General features: G+C 38.6%; 1 protein-coding gene across 4 annotated transcripts in view; it reads right to left on the bottom strand.

Annotated features, from left to right (window-relative positions):
- Positions 1-23653, bottom strand: part of hmcn1 (hemicentin 1) — a 551025-nt gene that overhangs the window by 163439 nt on the left and 363933 nt on the right. For all 4 annotated transcript variants that reach the window (XM_063064023.1, XM_063064025.1, XM_063064024.1 and 1 more), the window contains exons 42-52: positions 19589-19685; positions 17444-17566; positions 13994-14155; positions 11331-11612; positions 8440-8607; positions 5582-5695; positions 4501-4587; positions 3802-3990; positions 1756-1929; positions 416-529; positions 105-250 (exon numbers count right to left, since the gene is read on the bottom strand). In XM_063064023.1, coding sequence (XP_062920093.1) covers positions 105-250; positions 416-529; positions 1756-1929; positions 3802-3990; positions 4501-4587; positions 5582-5695; positions 8440-8607; positions 11331-11612; positions 13994-14155; positions 17444-17566; positions 19589-19685 — 1656 coding nt within the window. The remainder of the gene's footprint in view (positions 1-104; positions 251-415; positions 530-1755; positions 1930-3801; positions 3991-4500; positions 4588-5581; positions 5696-8439; positions 8608-11330; positions 11613-13993; positions 14156-17443; positions 17567-19588; positions 19686-23653) is intronic.

The following is a 23653-nucleotide window of genomic DNA, read 5'->3' as shown; positions in this document are numbered from 1 at the left end:
TGTGCTCTGGACAATGCAAACTGCAGTACAAACACATTCTCCTATCGTGCAAGACCATCATTTTAAACATTCATTCAGTATTATACATGAAGGGCTAAACACACCTGTCCATCTTTGTACCAGTGAAGTGTGGCTGCTGGAATTGCGTAAGATTCACACTCGAGAGTCAGGGTGCTGTTTACTTTTATCTTAACTTCTTTCGGTGACAGACCAAAATCCGGGATATCATCTTTGTTGATAGTAGGAGGAACTAGGAAAATTAAATGGAACAGCAAGTCATTATACACCCAGCTTCCTGAATAAAGTGGACACCAGCAAAATTCAACATGATCTTATTTACTGTATTGACTGCTTGCTAACCTATTAGGTCTGTCACAGTTTTTCAGAATAAGTGATCCACATTGTAAACACTTACTGTAGACCTTCACTTCATAATTTTTTAGCATTTCTCCAGCCTCATTAGTAGCAATACAAGTATATCTTCCAGCATCCTTCTCCTGAGCTTTGAGAATTTGAAGCGTTCGCCCGCCTGACATTAGGAAGAAGAACAGGGGAATATCTGAGTATATTGTAATCAGTGAAAGTCATGACTTGATTAGTGCGAAGATTCAGCATGAACCAATCACAACAATACAGGACAGGGACCTCCTGTCTTCCATGTATGAAATCTACCAGAATGCTGACTTGGGTATGATAATGGGTTATATTATTTCTGAAATGAAATACTAGTGAATAATATTCAGTAAACAAACTGCTTAACTGAACTTCAGAATTGTTAATGTTTTTCACTTGGGTGTGCCAGCTTAGAGCCAACAACTTCACCAATCATCTGAACTTGGTCGATAAAGGGCCAATTGATCCGGCAGAAATTTTTTGAAGGGGATGCCAAAAGGATGGTTTGGCTGTATGACCAAGTTAAGTGTTCAGAATGTTTTAGAGCTCAAACCTCTGAGATGATGGCTACACTGCAGAATGGCACGTTGCTCTCTAGAAGCCATACACTGATACTGGTACAATGTGAATTTGATCTGGCCCACTTATCAAACCCATCGCCATCAGCTTTACTCCATTCCTATGACAAAACTAATGTTTTACAGCCCCACAAATTAAACTGTTCTCCAGGTCTCACTGCCATGGCTGTACTGGGAAGTAGAGCTTGTATTGAGGTATTGTTAACTGTTTTTTGAATGCCTCTGATAATCAAAGACAAATAAAACTAACTGAAAGATTTTTTAAATTATACTGAAAACTCAATCCAGCCTGATACCCATTATCTCTAGAGTCCGTCTTGAGCTCAGCAGCAAGTGGGAGATCACATAAACAAGCGTAGGAGCTACAACAAGTTCCTAACTCACAAACTGAAACGTGCTGATTCACACACTACAGTTAGTAGGCAGTTCCCTATGGAATTATCAGCTAGCTGTCGTCATGATCTGGAATATTTGTCATTCACTCTAATCTTTAAGAAGCAGAGAAGCCCTTGGAACCAATAAAAAGTATGGCTCAAGCACTCTGGCCATAAAAGGAAGCTTAAACCAAGAGCTTGTGACTAAGTTGAGAGCCACCACCTGAAGCAAGCCTTGAGTATTTCCCATTAGAGTCGAAAAATTAAACATCTACCTATAGTTACCTATCAAAACAAAAGCAAGTGGCATTCAGCTCCTTGGGGATCATTATTCCAACTCACCTGCTCTGCATGATTTAATAATTTGCGTGATATAATTATAAACTTGGTTCTAATATTCTTTTATTTACCTGGAAGAATCTGCACATGATTGTTGGATTCGAAAGGTGCTCCATCTTTAAGCCAGGTGATAATTGCAGGTGGGTATGATTGTGCCTCACACACAAGGGAGATGGGGTTATTCAGAATAACTGTGACTTCCTCTGGAATGCCTTGTCTGTCAACGCCAGGAATTTTAGGAGACACTAAATGGTGAACAAGGAAACTGAAAATAAGTTTTTAAACTGATTCAAACTCGGAAGAAAGGTCTCAAAACCAAATTGTTGACTTGTTTCTCTCTCCACAGATGATGTCAGACCTGCTGAATTTTTCCAGCATTTTCTGCTTTTCATTCAAGCTCTAGCTATGGTAGAATTAAAAATAAATGTTGAATATATTTTATAGCAGAAAAATATTATAGGTGCCATCAAAATGGTTCCTTAATGATTCCTGAAATCTCATCAGATGTTACATTTATCTTTAATCAAACATTTTAACTTCCCACACTAACTCATTATTTTAGGGTATTACTTAAGGACACGAAGAACACTGACATCACTGGAGTGCTGAAGTCAAGCCATGAACACATATAGGGTGGCTACATACAGCATTTGTGGGCCAATGCAGGTAAGCTGGATGGTCCTCGTGAAAATTTAGCACAATCTAGAATGTCCCAACTGCCTACCTTGTCAACAGAACATTATGTTTGACAGGCCTTTTTTGCATTGTGATAAGCTTTGTACAGTTAAGAACAGAGTAAATTTCTTGTTTCCTAGGTTCTTCCCATCTTCACAACACAGACACAAGAGAAAACCTCAAACTACTGTGCCTATACTGGTTGGATATATTACTGGTCAAATGACAGTTGTCCTGAAGCAAAAGACTGCAGATGCTCTCGTATGGCTGAGTAACTTTGCCTGTACACTAGCAATCACTGTGCAAGATCCTCAGTTTTCTGGCAGTGATAAACAAAATCAGGGGCAGGTAAAGCTTCAGTTTTCATCAGTTTCCGTCCTTGAGTTCCTGTTTCCTCATCTTCCATCCCAGTACCCATCTCTCCTGTTGTTGGACTTTTCAACCCTCACTCAAAGCTCATCCTCATGTCCTTCCTTAGAACCTTATCTCCATGGTTACCTGAGGTCCCAGCCCCATTTCCCAAAGCCCAAACCATCAATCTCCATTCCATAGCCCCCTCCCCAAGTTCTCAACTCCTAAACTCTCATTTCCGGACCTCTACTTTTCTGTTCATACCTTCACTTTTCAACATCTTTCCCACCATCACCCTCTCCTACTGCAGCAGGGAGAAGGGAATGGGGGCACTGGAGACAACGTCTGGAACTTGTTACCTGGGCAGCAGCCAGCAATGTGATGCTTCAATCTCATGGGCTCCAAGAAGCAGAGCTGAGAAATGCAATCCAGATTCTGGTAGATTTGACAATAATACTTTAGGTCCAATAGAACAAGATCATAATGTCCAATAGTTTTAGGCGTTGCAGACCTACTACTTGTAGGCCAAAGCTCTGTTCAAAGTAAAATTTCATCATTCTCATTCTATAAAAACTATTTACCTGAATAGTGTACCCAGTTAATGACTAATCCCTACTTTGCTCTTTAGAAATGAAAAGTCAGAGTCATCAATTCCAACTGTTGTTTGTAAGGAGCTTGTACATTCTCCCTGTGACCACGTGGGTTTCCTCTGGGTGCTCCAGTTTCCTCCCACAGTTTAAAGACATACCAGTTGATAGGTTAATTGGTCATTGTAAAGTGTCCCATGATTAAGCTACGACTAAATCGGGGGTTGCTGGGCAGCCCAGCTTGAAGGGCCTAATCCATGCTGTATCTCAATAAACAAAGAAAGAAAGAAAGAAACAAACAAACACTTTCTGACACATATATGAGCTTGAGTTATATCAAAATTGCTTAAGTACCAATGTCAGATGACTGGTGACAACAAGGCACTCTTTTAATTAAATGCCTTCACTCTGAGAAGTTCAAATGCATAGATACCTAGAAATCTAGGGAAGTTTTATCTTGTCTAGTGGGTTTAAAATTCGAGGAACTGTGTTAAGTGTACCAACCTAGCACATTTAGGTTGAAGTTCTTGTTCTTGCGTCCTGCTGTGTTAAAGGCTATGCAAGTATATCGACCGGTGTCAGACACATGTGCCTTTTCAATCTGTAGAAAACGCCCACTGGAGAGGATCTGATGCTGATCTTCAGTCAGAAGTTCACCATCTTTCAGCCATTTTATTTGTGGAACCGGATTACCTTTTCATGAAAAAGAGCTTTGTAAATGATTAGTAGTACATGTAATTATTATCTTTGATCAAACAGCAGTAGCACATCTACATATATAGACATTTACTTAAAACTATTAGTATATTAATTCCTAACAATATACAGTGATACTTTTGTGGAATGTTGGATGGATTAGCTGAAAAGAAAATGCCTAGTTTTGCCATCAGTTAAAAAAAAAAGCTTATTCACATGTTTCTAACATAGAAATAAATGAACTGGCTGTGTGGACTGGAATATTACAATCATAATAATTTTTCATCCTTTATGTGGGGTGCACATGGGAATGTAACGTCTCTGCAAGGCTTTGGCTGCATAACACATACATAATTCTAAAAGATGCCACAAACATTCTTCATGCCTCTGCTTCACATGCTCAGAATGTTGTTCAGCGTGTACTCGTGCACCGGCATCACACATAAATCATAACTTTTACCAGCCAGGTTAACAAGCAGCTCATCTCAGAATCGTTTGTGTGCTTACCTGAAACCTCACAAGAGAGTGTAATACTCTGATTCTCCTTGACTTTCGCATCTTCTATCTTATCTTCATTAACTATGCTGGGTGGTACTATTTACAGACAAGAGTAATGGAATTAAATACTATAGTGCAGCAAATAGAAACACTTTATATCTCTTCATAAATTGCTGACCTGTTGGCAAATACAGCAGTCAAATTGCTCGGAGCAAGGTTTCCTCATCGTATTAATTGAATAAATATATTTGGTAATTTTGGTCAAGGAAGCAACATTTCTTGGAACTTCATCTTTTCATGTATGTGTATGATTTCATCCACCCAGCTGAAGAGGCTTAACTTAATGTCTCCTGATTTACAGTAATCTAATTTCTAATTCCTACATATATTTTCTAGTTTATACTCTCCCAGTCTCTTGGAAGAGTTTTCAATCCATTGGATTGTCAGGGCTTGCTATTCTTACCCTACTCACAGATGCCAGGTTGAGGTTGCTATAGGGGGGCAAATGCCTGACCCTGAATATCTTTGTGCAAGAGCCCAAAACAACTTTGTTATTAATTGCCAATGCAGTGAATGGTGAGTATCATTTCGTAAGTACTGACTAAAGCATCCATCCCAATGTATAATTGATTTGTAGAAAGGAATCCTGGTAGTTCAGCAGCTCCGATGAAACTAAAAAATGACAATGAAAAATGAGCCTTGAATTTTTTTTATGTTATTGAAAATGAAGCCCGAACAGTCGAGCTTTCATAAGGAGGCAACATTCCTGGAGCATCATCTCACATAAGTGGGATGACGTTTTCCAAGCATGGTTCAAGCACTGGTGATGATGATGATGATGATGATGTCGACTCAGACTTGAGAGGCCAGCGTCGGGCATTTTCATGCCTTACAAGGCACAGTTCGAAAGGCTGTGTGGGGCGCCACTCCTCCCACAAGCACTGGTAAATGTTTAAACATTTGGCTGTTACCCCATTTTCACAATACCATGAAGGTTTGTTTGATTTATATTGTCACTGACAGGTTTTGCAGTGTGATCAGGAGGCAAGTAAGTGGAAGTTGATTTGTTGAATTATTTTTGCTCTCATACCTAAGACGTTGAGGTCAAAGCTTTTGATCTCTTCCCCTGCAGCATTTGTGACCACACAGGAATACAGTCCAGAATTTTCCTCTGCTGCATGAATCAAGCGTAGTATGCGACCTCCTATTGGAAAATAAAATGTCAAATGTTACTTAAAGTCAGCCATTACAACCACAAAAATAAATGCAATATAGCAGAATGTAGCACATATCGCAGACTTTCTAACAATGTTGAAGTGGAGTCTCCAAAATAATTCTGACTAAACTTTAAGACAGAAGAAACAACATTAAAAAGGGAGCAGGAGGGAAACAGAAGGCCTTTCAAGCCTGCCCTGCTATTTATCTAGGTAACGGTTTATGTTCCACCCCATGCTATGCTATCGAGGGAATTTTCACTACACTCTCTCAATGGCAAATGTATCCTTTTTCATATCAGGAGACCCACACTGTAAACAATTCTTCAGGTGCGGTCTCATCAATACCCTGCATAACTGCAATAAGATATCTTTATTCCTGCACATCAGTCATCTCCTATTAAAGGCAACCATTGCGTCCTAATAACTTCCTGGCTTTTAGCAACCTGTGAACAATGACTGTTTGAAATTTAACATCACTCAGTCTCGTCCCATTTAAATTTTTGGTAGATGCTTTCCTGTTTGTACACCAAAATGGATAGTTTCCCATTTTTTCCACATTATATTACATATGCCACAATTCTTGCCCATTTACAAAATATGAAGCCTCTTTACATCCTCCTTCCTCCTCACAAATCCCAACGCGTTGAATCATCAGCAAGTATGGGACTACGACATTTGATCCCCTCAGCCAAAACACTAATGTTGATTGTGAATAGCGGAGCCCTAGCTACAGATCCATATGGTATCCTACCAGTCACAGATGGCCAACCTGGAAGAATCCGTTTATTCCCATCCTTTGGTTTCTGTCCAACAACCAACTCTCAATTAATATCATCATGTTATCTCTATTTCTGTTTGCTTTGTCCTTGTTCTAAGTTCAAAGTCCAAAGTAAATGTATTATCAAAGTACATATATGTTACCATATACAATCCCAAGATTCATTTTCTTGTGGGCATACTCTATAAATCCATAATAAAATAACAGAATCAGTAAAAGACCATTTGTCTTTTGTTCAATCAGTGTGCAAAAGACAACAAACTATGCACATACAAAAAGAAAGAAATAACATAAACAACCAAATAAGCAATAAATATCTGAAGAACATATGATGAAGAGTCCTTGAAAGTGAGTCCATAGGTTGTAGGAGCTGTTCAGTGATAGGTCAAGTGAAGTTATCCCCACTGGTTCAAGAGCCTGATGGTTGAGGAGTAATAACTGTTCCTGAACCTGGTGGTGTGAGTCCTAAGGCTCCTGTACCTTCTTCCTGATGGCAGCACTGAGAAGAGAGCATGGTGGAGTCCTTGACTATGGATGCTGCTTTCCCGCAATAATGCTTTGTGTAGATATGCTCAATGGTGAGGAGAGCTTTACCTGTGATTGACTGAGCTATATCCACTACTTTTTGTAGGATTTTCCATTCAAAAACGTTGGTGTCTCCATACCAGGCTGTGATGCAGCCAGTCAATATACTCACCACTACACAGCTACAGAAGTTTGTCGAAGTTTGTCAAAGTTTTAGATGTCATGCCAAATCTTTGCAAACTCCTAAGGAAGGATAGGCACTGTTGAGTGTCTTCGCAATTGCACTTATGTGCTGGGCCCAGGACAGGTCCTCTGAAATGATAGCACTGAGGAATTTAAAGTTCCTGACCCCCTCCACCTCTGATCCCCCAAATGAGGTCTGGCTCATGGACATCTATTTTCTTCCTCATGAAGTCAATAATCAGCTCCTTGGTCTTGCTGACACTGAGTGAGAGGTTGCTGTTATAGCATCACTCAGTCAGTCAGACTTTAAATCTCTTTCCTATATGCTGATTCATCACCACCTTTGATTTGTCCTACGACAGTGGTGTCATCAGTAAACTTGAATATGAGATTGGTACCATGCTTAGCCACATAGTCACAAGTGTGAAGTTAGTAGAGCAGAGAGCTAAGCACACAGCCTTGTGGTGCACCTGAGATGATGGAGATCGCGGAGGAGATGTTGAGATGTTGCCAATCCAACTGACTGGGGTCTGCTAGTGAGGAAATCAAGGATCCAAATGCACAATTCTCCGCTCTCTTGTGTGGGACTTTATTAAAAGCTGTATCAAAATCCAAATTCACTATATCCACTGCTTCTCTATAGCTGTAACTACTGGCCATATCCTTAAAAAAAACACCAGCACACTAGTCAATCATGACTTTTCTTTCATAAATCCATGTTGGCTCTTCTTAATCATACCATTTCATCATTACATCCTTCATGTTGCTTGCCGATGATATTATGCTAGTACATTACTGCTTTCGCTCTGCCTCCATTTGCTGTTGTCTGATCCACAGAAGCAATCCTAGAATTTAACTTTGTTATCAATTTCTTGAAAGAAATACCTAAAATCTTGTTAGGATTATTTTACAATAAATCTGCTTCAGTGAATCTGGTAGAGGCTGAAGTTACAGCAAGATTGGTAGTAAATCTAATAGCGGACAAAAGAATTGTGCTAGACCGATGAAGAAGCTGGCCAGATCAGGGCTTTGTACAGATTTCTCTCTATTGTTCACAAAATGAATGGTTTGCTCACACCATTTCAATATCATGGAAAAGTGATGGCACTTTATTGCCGAGCATTTACTGGTGCATGCAAAAATGGTACAGTTCTGCTGTTAAGATTCATGTCAAACTTCAAATTAGCCTTAATGCCTAATCTTTTGTAAAAACATGCAAGTACTGCTTTGTGATACAAAGCTTACCTGAGAGTATTCTCAAAGCATTGCTCAGACTGATTGGCTGTCCATCTTTTAGCCATGTGATTGATGGAAGTGGAATGCCTGAAGCTTCACAGATCAATATAACTGGATTTTTAACCAGAACACTGACATTCTCTGGTACTCCCAAGGCTCCACTAATACTTGGTGGCACTAAGAGAAAGAACATGAAGACCGTGTGATAAAAGTTATATTTATGCAATAAAGATGTCATTACAAAATCCAGATAGACTTGTCTTACTGATCAACAGTGAAAGATACCACTCTTTAAACATCTTTGAAACTGAGTTAGAATTATGTGAACTAATAATCAGCATTTACTGAAGATCATGGTCAAAATTATGTAGATAAGTAATTCATTATTTCTAAGATATTGTCATTAAAATGTTTCCATCTTTCTTTTTAATATCTTTGCTTTCAAAATACAATTTGTTTTCAAAATCCTGTGAAAGGAGACAAGGATTGATTAATAAGACTATAAGACACAGGATAAGAATTAGGCCATTTGGCCCATTGCATCTGCTTTGCTATTTGATCATGGCTGATTTATTATCTCTCACTCCTCCATTCCCCTGCCTTGTTCCCATAACCTTTAATGCCCTTACTAATCAAGAACCTATCAACCTCCACTTTAAGTATACCCAATGACTTGGCCTCCACAGCAAACTGTGGCAATGAATTCCACAGATTCATCACCCTTTGGCTAAAGAGACATCCCTCTAATCTGAGGTTGTGCCCTCTGGCCCTAGAATCCCTCATCATAGGAAACATCTTCTCCACATCCACTCCATCAAGGCCTTTCAATATTCAATAGGTTTTAATAAGATTCCCTGTCATTCTTCTGAACTCTGGCGAGTACAGTCTACAAGCTATCAAACGCTCCTCTTATGTTAACCCTTTCATTCCTGGAATCATTTTCCTGAATCTTTTTGGACTCTGTCCAATGCCGTCGTGTCTTTTTTCAGATAAGGGGCCCAAAACTACTCACATTACTCCAAGTGCAGTCTGACCAATGTCCTATAATGCCTTGGCGTTACATGCTTGCTTATATTCTAGTTATTTCAAAATGAATGCTAACATTGCATTTAACTTACTTACCATTGACTCACTCTGTAAGTCCACTTTTAAGGAATCCTGCATGAGGACCCCAAGTCCCTTTGCTTCTCTCTGTTTGTAAAATAATCTAATGCCTTTATTCTTTCTACCAAAGTGCATGACAGTACAGTTTGCCCATTTCCTAATCTTTTTCCATCCTTCTGCAGACTCAGTGCTATCGCAATACAACACCCCCACATCTTTGTAACATCCACAAACTTAGCCACAAAGCCATCAATTCCATCATCCACATCACTGACATATAACATGGAAAGAAGGGTTCCTAACACTGACCCCTGCAGAACACCACTAGTCACCAGCAGCCAAGCAGAAAAGGCCCTTGTTATTCCCACTCTTTGCCTCCTGCCAGGCAGCTAATCTTCTATCCATGTTAGAGTCTTTCCTGTAATGCTTTGGGCTCTTATCTTGTTCTCATGTGCTGAACCTTGTTAAAGGCCTTCTGAAAATCCAAGTAAACAACATCCACTGACTCTCCTTTGTCTATGCTGCCTGTTATTTCCTTAAAGAATATCAACAGACTTGTGAGGCAAGATTTCCTCTTAAGGAAGCTATGCTAACTTCAGCCTACTTTATCATGCACCTCCAAGTACCCTGAAACCTCATCCTTAATAATTGACTCCAACATCTTCTTGAGCATTGAAATCGGGCTAACTGGCCTGTAACTTCTTTTATTTTGCCTCCATTTTTTCTTAAAGAGTAAAGTGACATTAGCAATTTTCCAGTCCTCTGGAACCACACCAGAATCTATTAATTCTTAAAATATCACTACTAATGTCTTCTCAATCTCTTCAGCTAACTCTTTCAGAACCCTGGGGTGTAGTCCGTCTGGTCCAGGTGACTTATCTACCTTCAGACCTTCCAGCTTCCCAAGCGCCTTCTCCCTAGTAATAGCAACTACACTCAGTTCTGGCCCCTGACCCTCAAATTTCTAGCATTGTGCTGTTGTCTTCCACAGTGAAGACTGACACCAAATATTTATTAAGTTCATCCACCCTTTCTTTGTCCTTCATTACTACCTCTATGTTGCTGTAATGTGCTCTGTAATATTGCTGTAAAACTCATCTCCATGTCGTTGAGGTGAGTCCCTCCAATCTCATCCCTTTGCTTGGACTCCACTCAGTTTCCCTTTCACTGTTCAGCATAGCTGCAAGATTGGATTTTTATTTTAAAAAATGGTGATGGCATTCCATTTGAGGAAAGTTTTACAGTTCCAATTAGATTATTTGAATTATATAATTATTGCCTGGACATTTAATCTAAACCTTTGGCAGAAATGCACACACATTGGTTCCAGGGTTATCCCTTGTTAGATCTGATTTTGCAGTCAGACTAAATTCCTTTAATGTTCTCTTAATTGGTGTCTCAACAGCCAATAATGTTTGTCAACCACTGAGTTCAATCTGAAAGTATTGATGAAGCTGAGGAGATTCAAATCAGCTTTTGCTCTCAATTTTAGAGAAAATTGCAGACAAATAGATAGTGAATAATATGTAATTGACATATCCAGAAAGCCAAATACTAACCAGCTGACCCAGAGGACTAACCCTCATACTTTAAATATCAAACTACAATATGAGGAAAAGAGTACAGATGAAAGAGTTTGTACTGACAAAACTCCCTGGCTGCACAGCAAGGAACCCTGGGAAATGTAACACTTAGGCAGAATCTATTTCTTTCCCTGCTAGTGGGAACCTGTAACCAAGAATTGGGAAATAATTTGTCCATTCCAGTTTAGCCAAAAGATGAACTATATTACTTGCCATGTACGTTGAGGTCATATTTCTTCTCAACTTGTCCTGCTACATTCACAGCCACACATGTGTACCGCCCCGTATGGTAAACATGTGCATCCTTAATCTGCAGTAGCTGTCCACCATTCAAAATGGTCACTCCTCTGTCATTCACAAGGGGGCGGTCATCTTTCAGCCATGTCAGTGCAGGTTGGGGAATCCCTTGGGCTTTGCATTCTAAGGTAACATCATTTCTTCGGATAACAATCACTTCTGTTGGATAACTTCTGCTGTTGTGAATGATTGGTCGGGCTGTCAAGTGAAAACAAATTAAACTCTAAAGAGAAAACATGATTATTGTTATATTTACTTAGCTGTCTTCAGTTTTCTTTCTTCAATGTTTTAATTTAATTTATTGTTTGAGAGATGTTGCCTTTCAAAATAGAAGCAACTGAAGACCCTACAGAATATAAAGTACAATACTAGAACAGAGGTAGAAAGGAGAGAAAAAACATTCAATTTGCTCTAACTATTTTTATTTCATAGAGATGTTTATTTTACTTTCAGCATGTTAGTTTCTTTATTTTTTATAGTTCAGTAAAGACAACTATTAAAACAAAAATACTTCTGTCGATGTACTTAACTCAAAAATGTATAACCCATTTTGAATAAATTGTTACATTTTTTTGTAAGATGTATCAGTCATAAATGGTCAGTGTTATGTTTGTTCTTAGTAAAGACAAACTTAGCATGGGTAAAACTCTAAAACATTTTATTCTGAACACTGTTCAACCAGCGTGTGTGACCAGCTCACCAATATAATTTCCAGTTCTGGGTGTATAATATTACAGGACACTATCCAGCTGTACTTACAGCTAGGGCTTAGGGCTTAAGGTTTTTAAAATATCAATAAACAGAAATAAAGAGAACAATTGTCAATCAAAATGAGATGCAAGTGCTGTTCACTCATCAATCTATCATTTGTGGTTATTTTGTTGATTCACACAGAATATTTAAATTCTCCTCATGTGAATGACAATCAGAATATTTTTTTGCAAATTGAGAATGAAAATGAAAGTATAAGACACAGCCACTTAATGACAATTATAAGAGATCATTCCAAAAGGATAATTATCCTATGTTTCATAGGGAAGGTGGCAAACTTTATTTGCTGTAATTTTCAGTGCATGTATGGTTATCAAGCCAAGAAATCTCAAATAGAACTTGCGAATATTCAAAATACCTTCAATACATCATTACACAAAATTAGAGCATAAGTTATTGGAGTAACATCATAGTAAGGAATTAAAATTAATTAATGGATGGAGTGCAGAGAATAATGAAGTAAATGGGCTGTGCAATGGGGAACCCCACTATTCACAACCTATATAAATGAGTTGGATGAAGATATGAGTGAGGTATCTGGACTGGCTGATAATACAAATCTGAAGAGGCAATGTACAGAGAAGCTTTGGGGAGATAGACAGGTTGATTGAATGGGTAAGGACAAGGATATAAGGAGGAAGGATGTTTAGATGGAGCACACAAAATGGGAGGAAATCTTATTGAAATGTCCAAAGTTCTGATGGGCCTTGACAGGGTATTAGTGGAGATGTTAGTTCTCAGATTGGAGCATCGAGAACCAGGGGTCAAAATCTCAAATTTTTGTGACTTCACCCAACTGCTTGTGAATCTTTGGAACTCTCTAACCAAGAAGGCAGTGGAGGCTCAGTGGGATGATCAACCTACAGAGCTATGTACCAAGAGAATGGCAAGTGAGGTTAGGCTGGACCTTACAATTCCCTTGCCTGCAATAAATTTTGAAAATTCTATTACCATTCTTCAAATCATTCTTCATAGCACACATAAAAAAAAATCACTGCAAGGAATTGTAACTATGTTATGCACTAGCTAGCCCAGGCATAGGAAGGTCAGTTTTAACTCCTTGCTTACTGGCTAGGCTTTTTAGCCATTTGGCCATTATGGAACCTTTCACAAACTGACATCTAATTATAAATGAAAATTAATTTTATCTGATGTTAGCTGCAGTGCACCAATGTAAAATTGTTTTAAATGTTCTTCAGAAAGGGAATAAAGATTGAGAAAAACAAACATTTATTAGAGACAACATACAATAATTTATCCTACTTGGAATTAAACATGGATCAAAAACTATAAAATCATTTTGTGTTCAGTTGATAAGAGGCATACTTAGCACATACCAAAGGATCAATTATGTCTGAGGTAGCAAACCAAGCTAATAAAATCCTTAAACCTGTTGTTCACTGCCAAATGATTCTGAATGCTCAATGCAGATGTTTCCACTTAATGTGGATAAGACAGAGCTCTAGTTTGAATCACAGGAATTCATTTTCTATTTATTGAACACTATCCTTTTGTTACACTCGTCAAGAAAAGATAAAATAAATGTCAATAGGAAGCAAAGAATTTCACTTCAATGGTCCATAAGTCTGTCAAGAGTCTCCTCATTTACTAATAAGTAAGTGTAAGTGGATGTGCGCCTTCAATCAATATGAAAGATTATTATTCCTTTACCTTTCCAGTTTGATTCACTTTTGGCAAACATTAAAGATAATGGCAGTAATATCCCTATATATCAATTGTTAGATAATTAATAATTGGAAGAAATTGAATATATTAAAATTCCATTACGGTAATGATCAATTGCATACCATAGACTTCCAGCACGTATTCTTTCGTTGCAGTTCCAGCAATATTGGATGCCACACAAGTGTAGGATGCACTGTCTGATTGTTTAGCATTGGAGATCTGCAACTGTCGCCCACCTGAGACAATGCGAACTTGTCCATTCAGATCATTCAGCAATACAGAGCCTACAAGTAAGAACAATTAACAAAATAGGTTCAGTGAAAAACACTGTGGTAATACCTTAGTACCTTCATTATTTAGTTTCACACAACATCATCAAGTTCTATTAGTGATATTAAAGAGAATATTAGAACTACAGAATTCATATACACCTTTGTAAACCTTTGCCCTTTGAAATGTGTCTTCTTGAAGCTATGAATCACCTCTTAATACTCATTAATGCACAGAGAGGATTGGCAAACTGGAAACAGGTGATGAAAGAACAAACTGGAAAATAATATTAGTTTAAACAAAAATGCTGGAAAGCTAAGCAGGTCAGGCAGCATCTGTAGAAACAGAAAGAGTCCACTTTTCACATCTTGGACCCTTTATCAGAACTCATCAACGAAGGATCTTCAACCTGAAATATTAACTGTTTCCCTTTCCACAGATTCTGCCTGACATGCCAGGTCTTTTCAGCGTTTATTTTTGTTTCACATTTCCAACCTAAACAATGGTTTTTGATTTTAAAATTTCATACGATAGTGGAAACTTCTTCACTGCACGCCTGACATTCCAATGAGGTGAAATGGAAAACATCTACATTGGCAAATTGGACAATTTGTCATTACTAACAACTGCAAAGTGCTGTAATAGGAACAAGATTTCAGTGCTGGGTATGAACAAATGTTTATTCAATTCAAAAGAAGCTCTTTAAAGTTGAAACTGAAACCTGGTGTGTCAGCAAATTTTTATGTTGGCCTAGTCTCAAAGAGGCCATGAAACTACTTCCAAGTATTTAAGAGGCTAAATTGGTTAAATCTCTTTAAAACACCACAGAATCTGTACTATATGATTAACCAACATCCATTGCTTGAAGCCTGCATTGGAAACTATCTTCATGCTGTCTGCTCATTTGTATGGCAGCTGTGTGCAGACTGCACTGTTGAATGACTTACTACTCAGCAAGTGGCCCAAATGTTACTGTGGTGAACTTCACTCATTTATTATTAAACCCATTCCACACTTCTGAAGAAGAAAGTGTATTGTGGCTGGAGCAAGTGGGGAAAGTCAGAACGGAGATTATGATCTGGTGTGAAAATTGTAAAAGGCTAATACTGCACAGAGCAGGAAATGCAATTTTCAGCCAATAAAGAGCAGGACTGCTTGGCAGAGGAGGACTAAAGAAGAAAAAATGTACTCTCTGCATAGGTCAGAGAAGCTTATCAAACAAGCAATGTAATGGCATTGGGAAGAGACAGCTGTGACAGTACAAAAATATAGGACAAGTAAGATCAGGCTAATCAACATCAGGCTAGGCTTGTTCATCAGCAGAGTCTAAAAAGCAGTGGAAAATGTAATTGATAATGCTGCCAAGAAGCATAAAGTTACCTGTGACCCAGCTTGGATTTTGCCGAGACTGCCTGGTTTCAAAACTTGTCAAAGCTTTTGTCCAGAAATAGATGAAAGGGCCAAAGTGAAGTTGACTGTTTTTAACAACAAGGCAGCATTTGACTAAATATTCATCTAGGAATCCTCATAAAGTTGAAGACAACGAGAGCCAATGTTGAAATGCTCCTTTGGCTGGTGTCATACCTTGCAATAAAGGAGATGGTCCTTAGGAATCAGTATACCAGCCCCAGGACATTCTTGCAAGAGTTCCTCTGAACAGTTTTCTGGACTCGTACCTTCAGCCACTCCACTAATGACCTCTCAGCATTAGATTAGAAATTGGGATGTTCAGTAAAGATTGGCACAATGTTCAATACTTTTCAGTATTTCAGAGAAAATTCTACAGACAGGACCTCAATGACATTCTGACCTGATCTAATAAATGCAAGTAATACATCTGACAAACAAGTGCCCAGCAAAGATCTTCTTCACACATAGATTCTAACCATCTCCTCTTGATAGTCAATGGCATTATCATCACAAAGTCTCCAACCAGCAATATTTTGAATTTGTCATTGACCAGAAACTTAATTGCACTGAGCACATAGACATTGTGATTCCAATGGCAAGACAGATATTGAGTACCTTGCACCAAATTATTCACTTTTCTTGGTTCCCAAAAGCCGTTCCATAATCTACAATCCAAAGGTCGGGAGAACTGTACAAGTAAAGCTCCACTAACACAATAAAAGCTGAATACTAATGTAGCAGATACATTGGTAACAAATGAGAAACAAATCTGTTTACACTTCCAAATCTTCTTAACAAGTCAATTTTTAAAAACTGAAGCCCTGAATATGCTGCTCTCACATCAGATGTGCTCACCTCTGCTGGACAGGGATTTTCAAGCCAGAGTCCCATGGATGTAACAACTTCAAAACAAAATGGATGATTACATTTCTGCAACGAGCACCTGGAAGCAACACAAACCTCCCTGTGATACAGTCACTTAGAATTGGATTAATGTTTACCACCTCTGGATCATAAGACCGTAAAATACAGGAGCAGAATTAGGCCATTTGGCCCTTTGAGTCTGCTCTGCCATTTCATCATGGCTGTTTCAATATTCCTCTCAGCCCCAATTCCCTGCCTTCTCCCCATATCCCTTCATGCCCTGACCAACCAAGAATGTATCAACCTCTGCCTTAAATATACAAAAGACTTGCCCTTCACAGCTGCTTCTGGCAAAGAATTCCACAGATTCACCACTCTCTGGCAAAAGAAATTCATCCTCATCTCCATTCTAAAAGGACATCCCTCTATTCTGAGGCTGTGTTCTCTGGTCTTAAACTCTCCCACCACAAAACGCTCTTCATAAGACAAGCCATTCAATCTTGGATTATAATGCACAATAGGATCAGAGCTATGATGCACCAGATTGCAATAGGATAGTACAACAACTTGATACATCCAGACACTGGCTGTGTCCTGGCAACAAATTGCAGCTGCAGTATCAGATCTTTCTTCAATTCAGAGGCAATGTTGTTGCAAACTGTCTGTAATGAGCTTTGCTCAAAAACAACGATGCTTGGGAAGGGTCTTTTCCAGACAGCATCAATGTGATACCAGTGGCAACCGGGAGCAATGGCACCAAGGAAGCTGGTCTACTCCTGGACAGAAGCAGCTAAGGGGTAGGTGTGCCAATGCCAACAAATGAGATTGGCAAATAAATCCCATAACCTTTATAGGAATTTATAGTATGGTGACAACATGTTGTTACTGTAAGTTACAAGTCAGTTTAAAAAAATAAAGACACAAGTTGCTGGATTTTAGTGATCACTTGGGTGTTATCTAACAGCATCTGATACTTATACATTATATTAATGGTACACAACTACTTCAACCAAGTTTTAGTCACTCACCATTCTTCTTCCACATCAAACTTGGTGGTGGAATACCACTGGATTCACAAATTAAGCTGATTAAGTTTCCTTCTATGACTGTCATCTTGGATAATTCATTTGATCCTTGAATACTGGGTGGAACTAAACAATCAAATATAATTAGGTTAATTTTACAGAACAGTTATGTAAACGTAGATACTTGTTAACTTAAACTGCATATAGGGTGAAGATGTTAAATGTACAAAGAGGTGAACTAATCGTGAACAATTCTAGTCTGATGCATGGATAAAATGCCTATAAAGTGAATTTAATTGAAGTGTTTAATGTAGAAATAACTTCAGATTTCATTATTAAGTTCAATTCCTATTAAACGAAGTAGCTTCAACTGGCCCCAGTCAAAAGTGCTTGGAACATGTTCTACAATTTTATTAGCCTGAACTGAAATGAACTCTTAATTTTCAGGAGGCTTCTGGCCAATTATTTACTGATCTACAGTGTCTTAACATTTCTCATATGTTTCAGAATAATCACTTTGTGAGAAATTGTCCAAAATTAAGAGCTATATTGCTAAATTGTTAAAGCAACAATCTTTTTAACTACTTTTTAATCTCCTGTGAATTTCACATGAAATTTAGTAGAATCAGCATTAATGACTGGCAAATGTAGCATTTTAATTCAATTACACTACTAATCTCATCATCCCAAATATATCAACCATGTATCAGTTTAATACTTGGTACAGAAGAAAGTAAACTGACAATGGGAACACATAAAAGTGTATTCTGGATGAGGTTGCTGAGATGCATCAATTCATGGTTCATTTTGAATGAGCTTTAATCCTTGGGTCAAAATGACAAATTTAGCTAAGTTAAAAGATGCCAGAAAACAGGAGCCCCTTTACTTTTTGGCACCATTCTTCAGATCGAGAATTCCTGAGTGAAAGATTGTCCAGCCAGACATAAAAGTAAAATTGCCTGTTACATTATCCCCACAATGTTCTTGAAATTTAACCACAGAAGAGTAAGTTCACTAGTCTGAATGTTCAATTTCCCACGCTAATCATCCTTGTAGCCTCCTGGAATTATAATATCAAGCTCTCAGCAATGTGGATATTTTTGGCCAGCTTCACACATAGTAATGTGGAAGCACAGCCATTAGCAATTGGATTAAAAGCTTGTTCACCCATTTCATTTGAGATCTGCAGTATAAATTAAACTGTACCATTGGACTGGTTAATACCTCCGTCGAGGTGGTACAGTAATGGTTAGCACAATGCTACTGTAGTGCCAGCAACCATGGTTCAATTCCAATGGTGTCTACAAGGAGTTTGTACGTTCTCCCCGTGACTCCATGGGTTTCTTCCGGGTGCTCCAGTTTCCTCCCACATTCCAAAGAAGTGCTGGTTAGTAGGATAATTGTCACATGGATGTAATTAGGCAACATGGACTTGTTGGACTGAAGGGCCTGTTACCCTGTTGAATACCTGAATAAAATATCTCCAAATCAGGTGTTCCCAACCTGGCGACAACAGACCCCTTGCTTAATGGTATAGGTCCACGGCATAAAAAAGGCTGAGAACCCATGTTCTAAATAAAAAAATAAAACTTCAGCTTTACAAAAGAAAAGTCGCTGAGCTCTAGACTAACCCAACATTCTCCAATGCAATAAAGTTGAACATTTCCTTCTCCAATTTCTTGCACAGTTGAGGTGAGTGTGACAGCCCTGTGATATCAAGACAATGCTTGACAACATGGTGAGGTGCCAGCAGCCAAGTCTCTCCTCTCACCAGCCACATTCAGAAGCAGTAAGTCTATTCCAGTCTCTACACTTTCTTGGTGGGAATTTCCTGTTGCTGAAATAGGCTTCTGTCATTCTCAGTCCACGTGATTCCCATAATATGGCAAGGATTTTTCTGGAGCTTGTAATTACTCACTGGATAAACCACAGTCACTCTTTTAATTCAATGGTTGCAGGAATGTGAATGTGACAAAAAAAACCTACTCTGCAGACAGCAGTGGAGGAATTCTGATACTATGAAAATATTACCCAATGATACTGGAAATGAAACGGAATAGTAATCTACTTACAAGTTGTACACAAATGCTACTTACAATAATTTATGGATGTTCTTAAGCATACTTGAGCAGTAGGAAAGCAGCTTACCCAAAATGTTTAAATTGTAGTTCTTTTCTGTTTTACCAGCTATGTTTATGGCTTCACATGTGTAACGTCCTGTATCCAGGACTTGTGTAGATTCAATCTGAGAGATAAGGGAAAAATATATTTCATATTTGGAATGAGCTTCCTTTTTTAATAAATTTGATACTTATACTGAAGCACATTAATGTTATGTTAGCTTGTCAGATAACGTAAGTTTCTTGCTTCTACATTTCCCAATAACTGACTTTTTTCAAATGCAGGCGATAGTGTCAAAGTCAGGAACTTTTCAGGGGGTTTGAGGATCAGTGCCTCAATTTACTGGAGCCTTCTCTCACCAACCTGAACATTTATGTCAAATGCAGTGAAATTTTATTTATTCTTTTACAAACACAGCAGATTCCAATTAATTGGGACACATTGAGACCATTGCATTTGGCCCAATTAGTTTTATGGAAATAGTTTTAAAACCTACTGTTCAAGTGAGTCATAAATTATGAAGTACAGAACAAATTATAACACTACTAATGTTACTACAGTACTATAAAACTGTGTATTAGTTCCTAACAGGTATTGACGGATTCATTCATCCAGTGAGTCTGCCGTGTTCTTTTGATGGACTGTAAATGAACAAAATTAGCACAGACATCTAGCACAGATAGTGGACTGCCTTCATTGCCTTCCTGCATGAAGTAGCGTTAAAAATCACTGCTCTTTAAATTCAGTATCAGTCAGCCCAAATGAATAGCATAACACAAGCACACGCAATTGAAGCTATTTAATAAAATGTTGCTCTAAGCAGGGTGTAGTGTCTCACAGCAGCACAAGTGCACACGACTGGTGCTGGTTAGAAACTGTTGCATCCTCCAAGACTTTATTTTCATTGTAACACTGTCAATACCTTAAAATTCTTCATGGTTCTCAACTTGCTGAAGTAATGAAATCGCCTCATTTTCACTCCTGGCAGTTTCTTGCATATCCAAGTCTGAAATCTTGAAACCGCAGTACGCAAAACAGTTCTGAACTGTCTTACTGCTTATTTCTCACCAATTATTAGTGACAATAATCACTACATCTTGAACACAAACAAGCAAAACTAATGCTTTTTAAAAACTGTTCTCGCTAAGCATTTAGTCTATAATGGTCACACAAGGTGCAAGCATCTGACGCTAGTTAAAAACTGTTTGGCAACAGTCTCCTGTCCCAATTAAGCAACATAGTGTCTCAAATAAACAAAGGAAATCCGGGCTATTTTCTCGATTAATTTTTGTTCTCTAAGAGTTTCCCAGATAAGCACCTGTCCCACTAACCAGGATTCACTGCATCTTAAATTATTTGGTGCGGTACACCAAATGCTGGAGGAACTCAGCAGGTCAGGAGGAAAATGGATAGTTGACATTTTAGATCGAAACCTTTCATCAGTACTGGGTTAAATTATTTGGTCCTTATTTATTAGTGCCTGATATCATTTTGCATTTTATTATTGCCTCTTCCTGCACGAAGTTCAAAAGTCCAAAGAAAATTTAATATCAAAGTACATACTGAGATTCACTTTCTTACGGTCATTCACAATAGATACAAAGAAACACGATAAAATCAATGAATGTGCGTCTATGCTCCCTTTAACTTGGAAAATGCCTTTACCAGACCAATTGGTAAATAAGTATTGGGCATAATGAACATGCAACAGTTGGCATGACAGTTACCCAATAACGTGGAAAATGCTGCAGTTACCAACTGCTCACAAAAAACAGGGCAACTTCAAACCTGCTAATTACCCCTATTCAATCTTCTCTCATTCACTCGCAAAGTGCTGGAAGCAACCAACGCTTAGTCACCAACAATGTGCCCACCGAAGGTAGGTTTGGGCTCCACTAGTGCATCTCAGTTCCAGATCTCACTGCAGTCTTAATCTAAAGCAAGGACCTCGAGACAAATTCCAAAGGTCAGCTCAGAGTGACTACCTTTAACAGCAGGCACCATTTCACTAAGTGTGACATCAAGGAGCACAGCAAACCTTTGAATAAAAACTATACAATAATCAGCACCATGCTGTACAGAAAGGAAAATGGACACTATTGTGGGAATAGTCTGTGAGCCAGTCGGGTTGGTTGGTACTATCTGAGGGGAATAATGCTCATAGTGATTTTTGGCAAGGTATATTTCTCTAGAGTTAGAAAATATGTGATAGCATTGCATCAGTGGTAGCTTTACGTGTGCCATCATGCATTTTATAACACTACCCTAAAATAAGCATTTCTGAAAAGTGGCCAGTATAAAGTACAACATATATATTCAAGCTAGTGGTATTTTGTCATCAGTGATCGTTAACATTGAAATTTGTCACAATGATAGCTGAGTTCAAGCACTTTTCATCAAATGTTATAAAATTCTACATTGAAAACTATGTCATTGGTGGCACTCCCAGTACAGTTCCCAATTTCAGTAAAGTGAATCATTTCGTTTTTAGAAAAATATTTTTCTGTTTTTTATTTTGGAAATGTCAATAAAAACCATAGGACACATATTACCACATGGATTTGTAGAGAATTTATTCAGGAACTCAAATAAGTAATCACTTTTTGTATATATTCCACATTAACATTAGTACAGCAGAAAATTACCCCACCCCCCCAAAGGTAAAAAACCTCATTTGGAGAGATTTCTGGAGTTTTATCAATGTCATGATATTTTCCATATTGTTGTATCAAATCAAAACAATCTTAAGCTTTTGTCATAGCATATAGAATTACTGTACAATAATTCAAACGTGGAGTTCCACACGACCATAACCTAGGATCCATTTGGTTATAAAATAAATATATTTAATCTAAGGCTGCTTTCCATACTTTGTTTTCCATACTTTCATAACCTATTAATTATCATAATAATTTTCCACATCTTCCACATCTTCATCTGAACTTTCCACACTCTCTGAGGTGGATGCCTGGTTCTCACAGTCTGCCAGTCCACACATGTCAATACACCTGAGGCCATTTGCAACACACATACATCTTGGGAGTAAACATTTTTCTGGACAGTTACAGGCCGGTAGATCCAGGCCGGCATCGGGTGCTGGTCTTTGTTCACTGTGGCTTCAATAGCCTGGTCCACAGGGACCTGCCCAAAGGGGTTGTTACCTGACAGCTGCACTGAGAATTGACCTGTCTTGAAGGCCTCATACACAGAAGGATTCTTCTCTGGGAGGTTCATCATCTGAGCAAAGTAAGGGGACAGGTACCTGGCATAATTCATCTTATCATAGGAAAAGCACCATGGGATCATGGTTCTTATAGCATGGAGGTGCAACTCCCAGACCCCCTCACGAGAGGTGTGCAGAAGCCCAAGTACCCGTTCTCTTCCATGCTAATGTATGATATGCAGAATGCGAATCGCTCTCCATTGTTGTGACGGAGGTGTTCCAGAATGTCTGTCTACAGGGTTATCAGCTCAGCTAAGAGTGGACTTTGCAGCAGATTGTTCAACTTCTGTTGGTTCAAGTCATTGGCCATGTCGTTCACATGGTCTAAGAATGATTTGATCATCTCATTCCTCTCTGGAACGTTGTCCTCAACCCATGGAGTGAACTCTGCCCATGCGAGTCTCATCAGTGCTTCATAGATGTACTTGTGGACCCTGACAGCACGACTGTAGTGTTTACCATCAAGGACTCCATTGATGGACCCCTCTGTGACAATTCCAGCCTCTATGCATACGTCCTTTAGACCAGCATCCTGAAATCACTTTCCTAGGATGGCTAAGGCATTACATATGGTATGGAATGTCCCCATCCTGAGAAGAATGTTGGAGAAGCGCTCTTTGTGCTTCCAGGCAATTTCAGTGGCTTTTGCATAGAGTGCTTGATCCATGACTGCCACAATTGTTTCTAGATGAAGTTCCCTCCTGATTAGCTCTGATTGGTTCAGGATTTCAGATACTGTGGTCAACTCTGTGGCTGGTGAATTGATGGTTGGCAGATACCCAACAATATCTTGTGAGATTGGTTCTTGGTCCCTGGTGTTGATAGTAAAACCAGTCCAGCTTGGGATTGTCTAATTCTCTGGATCTGTT

The sequence above is a fragment of the Mobula hypostoma genome, chromosome 12 (assembly GCF_963921235.1).
Source record: "Mobula hypostoma chromosome 12, sMobHyp1.1, whole genome shotgun sequence".
Lineage (NCBI taxonomy): Eukaryota > Metazoa > Chordata > Chondrichthyes > Myliobatiformes > Myliobatidae > Mobula > Mobula hypostoma.
Note: the sequence above shows the minus strand (reverse complement) of the source record. Positions and strands in the feature narration are given on the sequence as shown.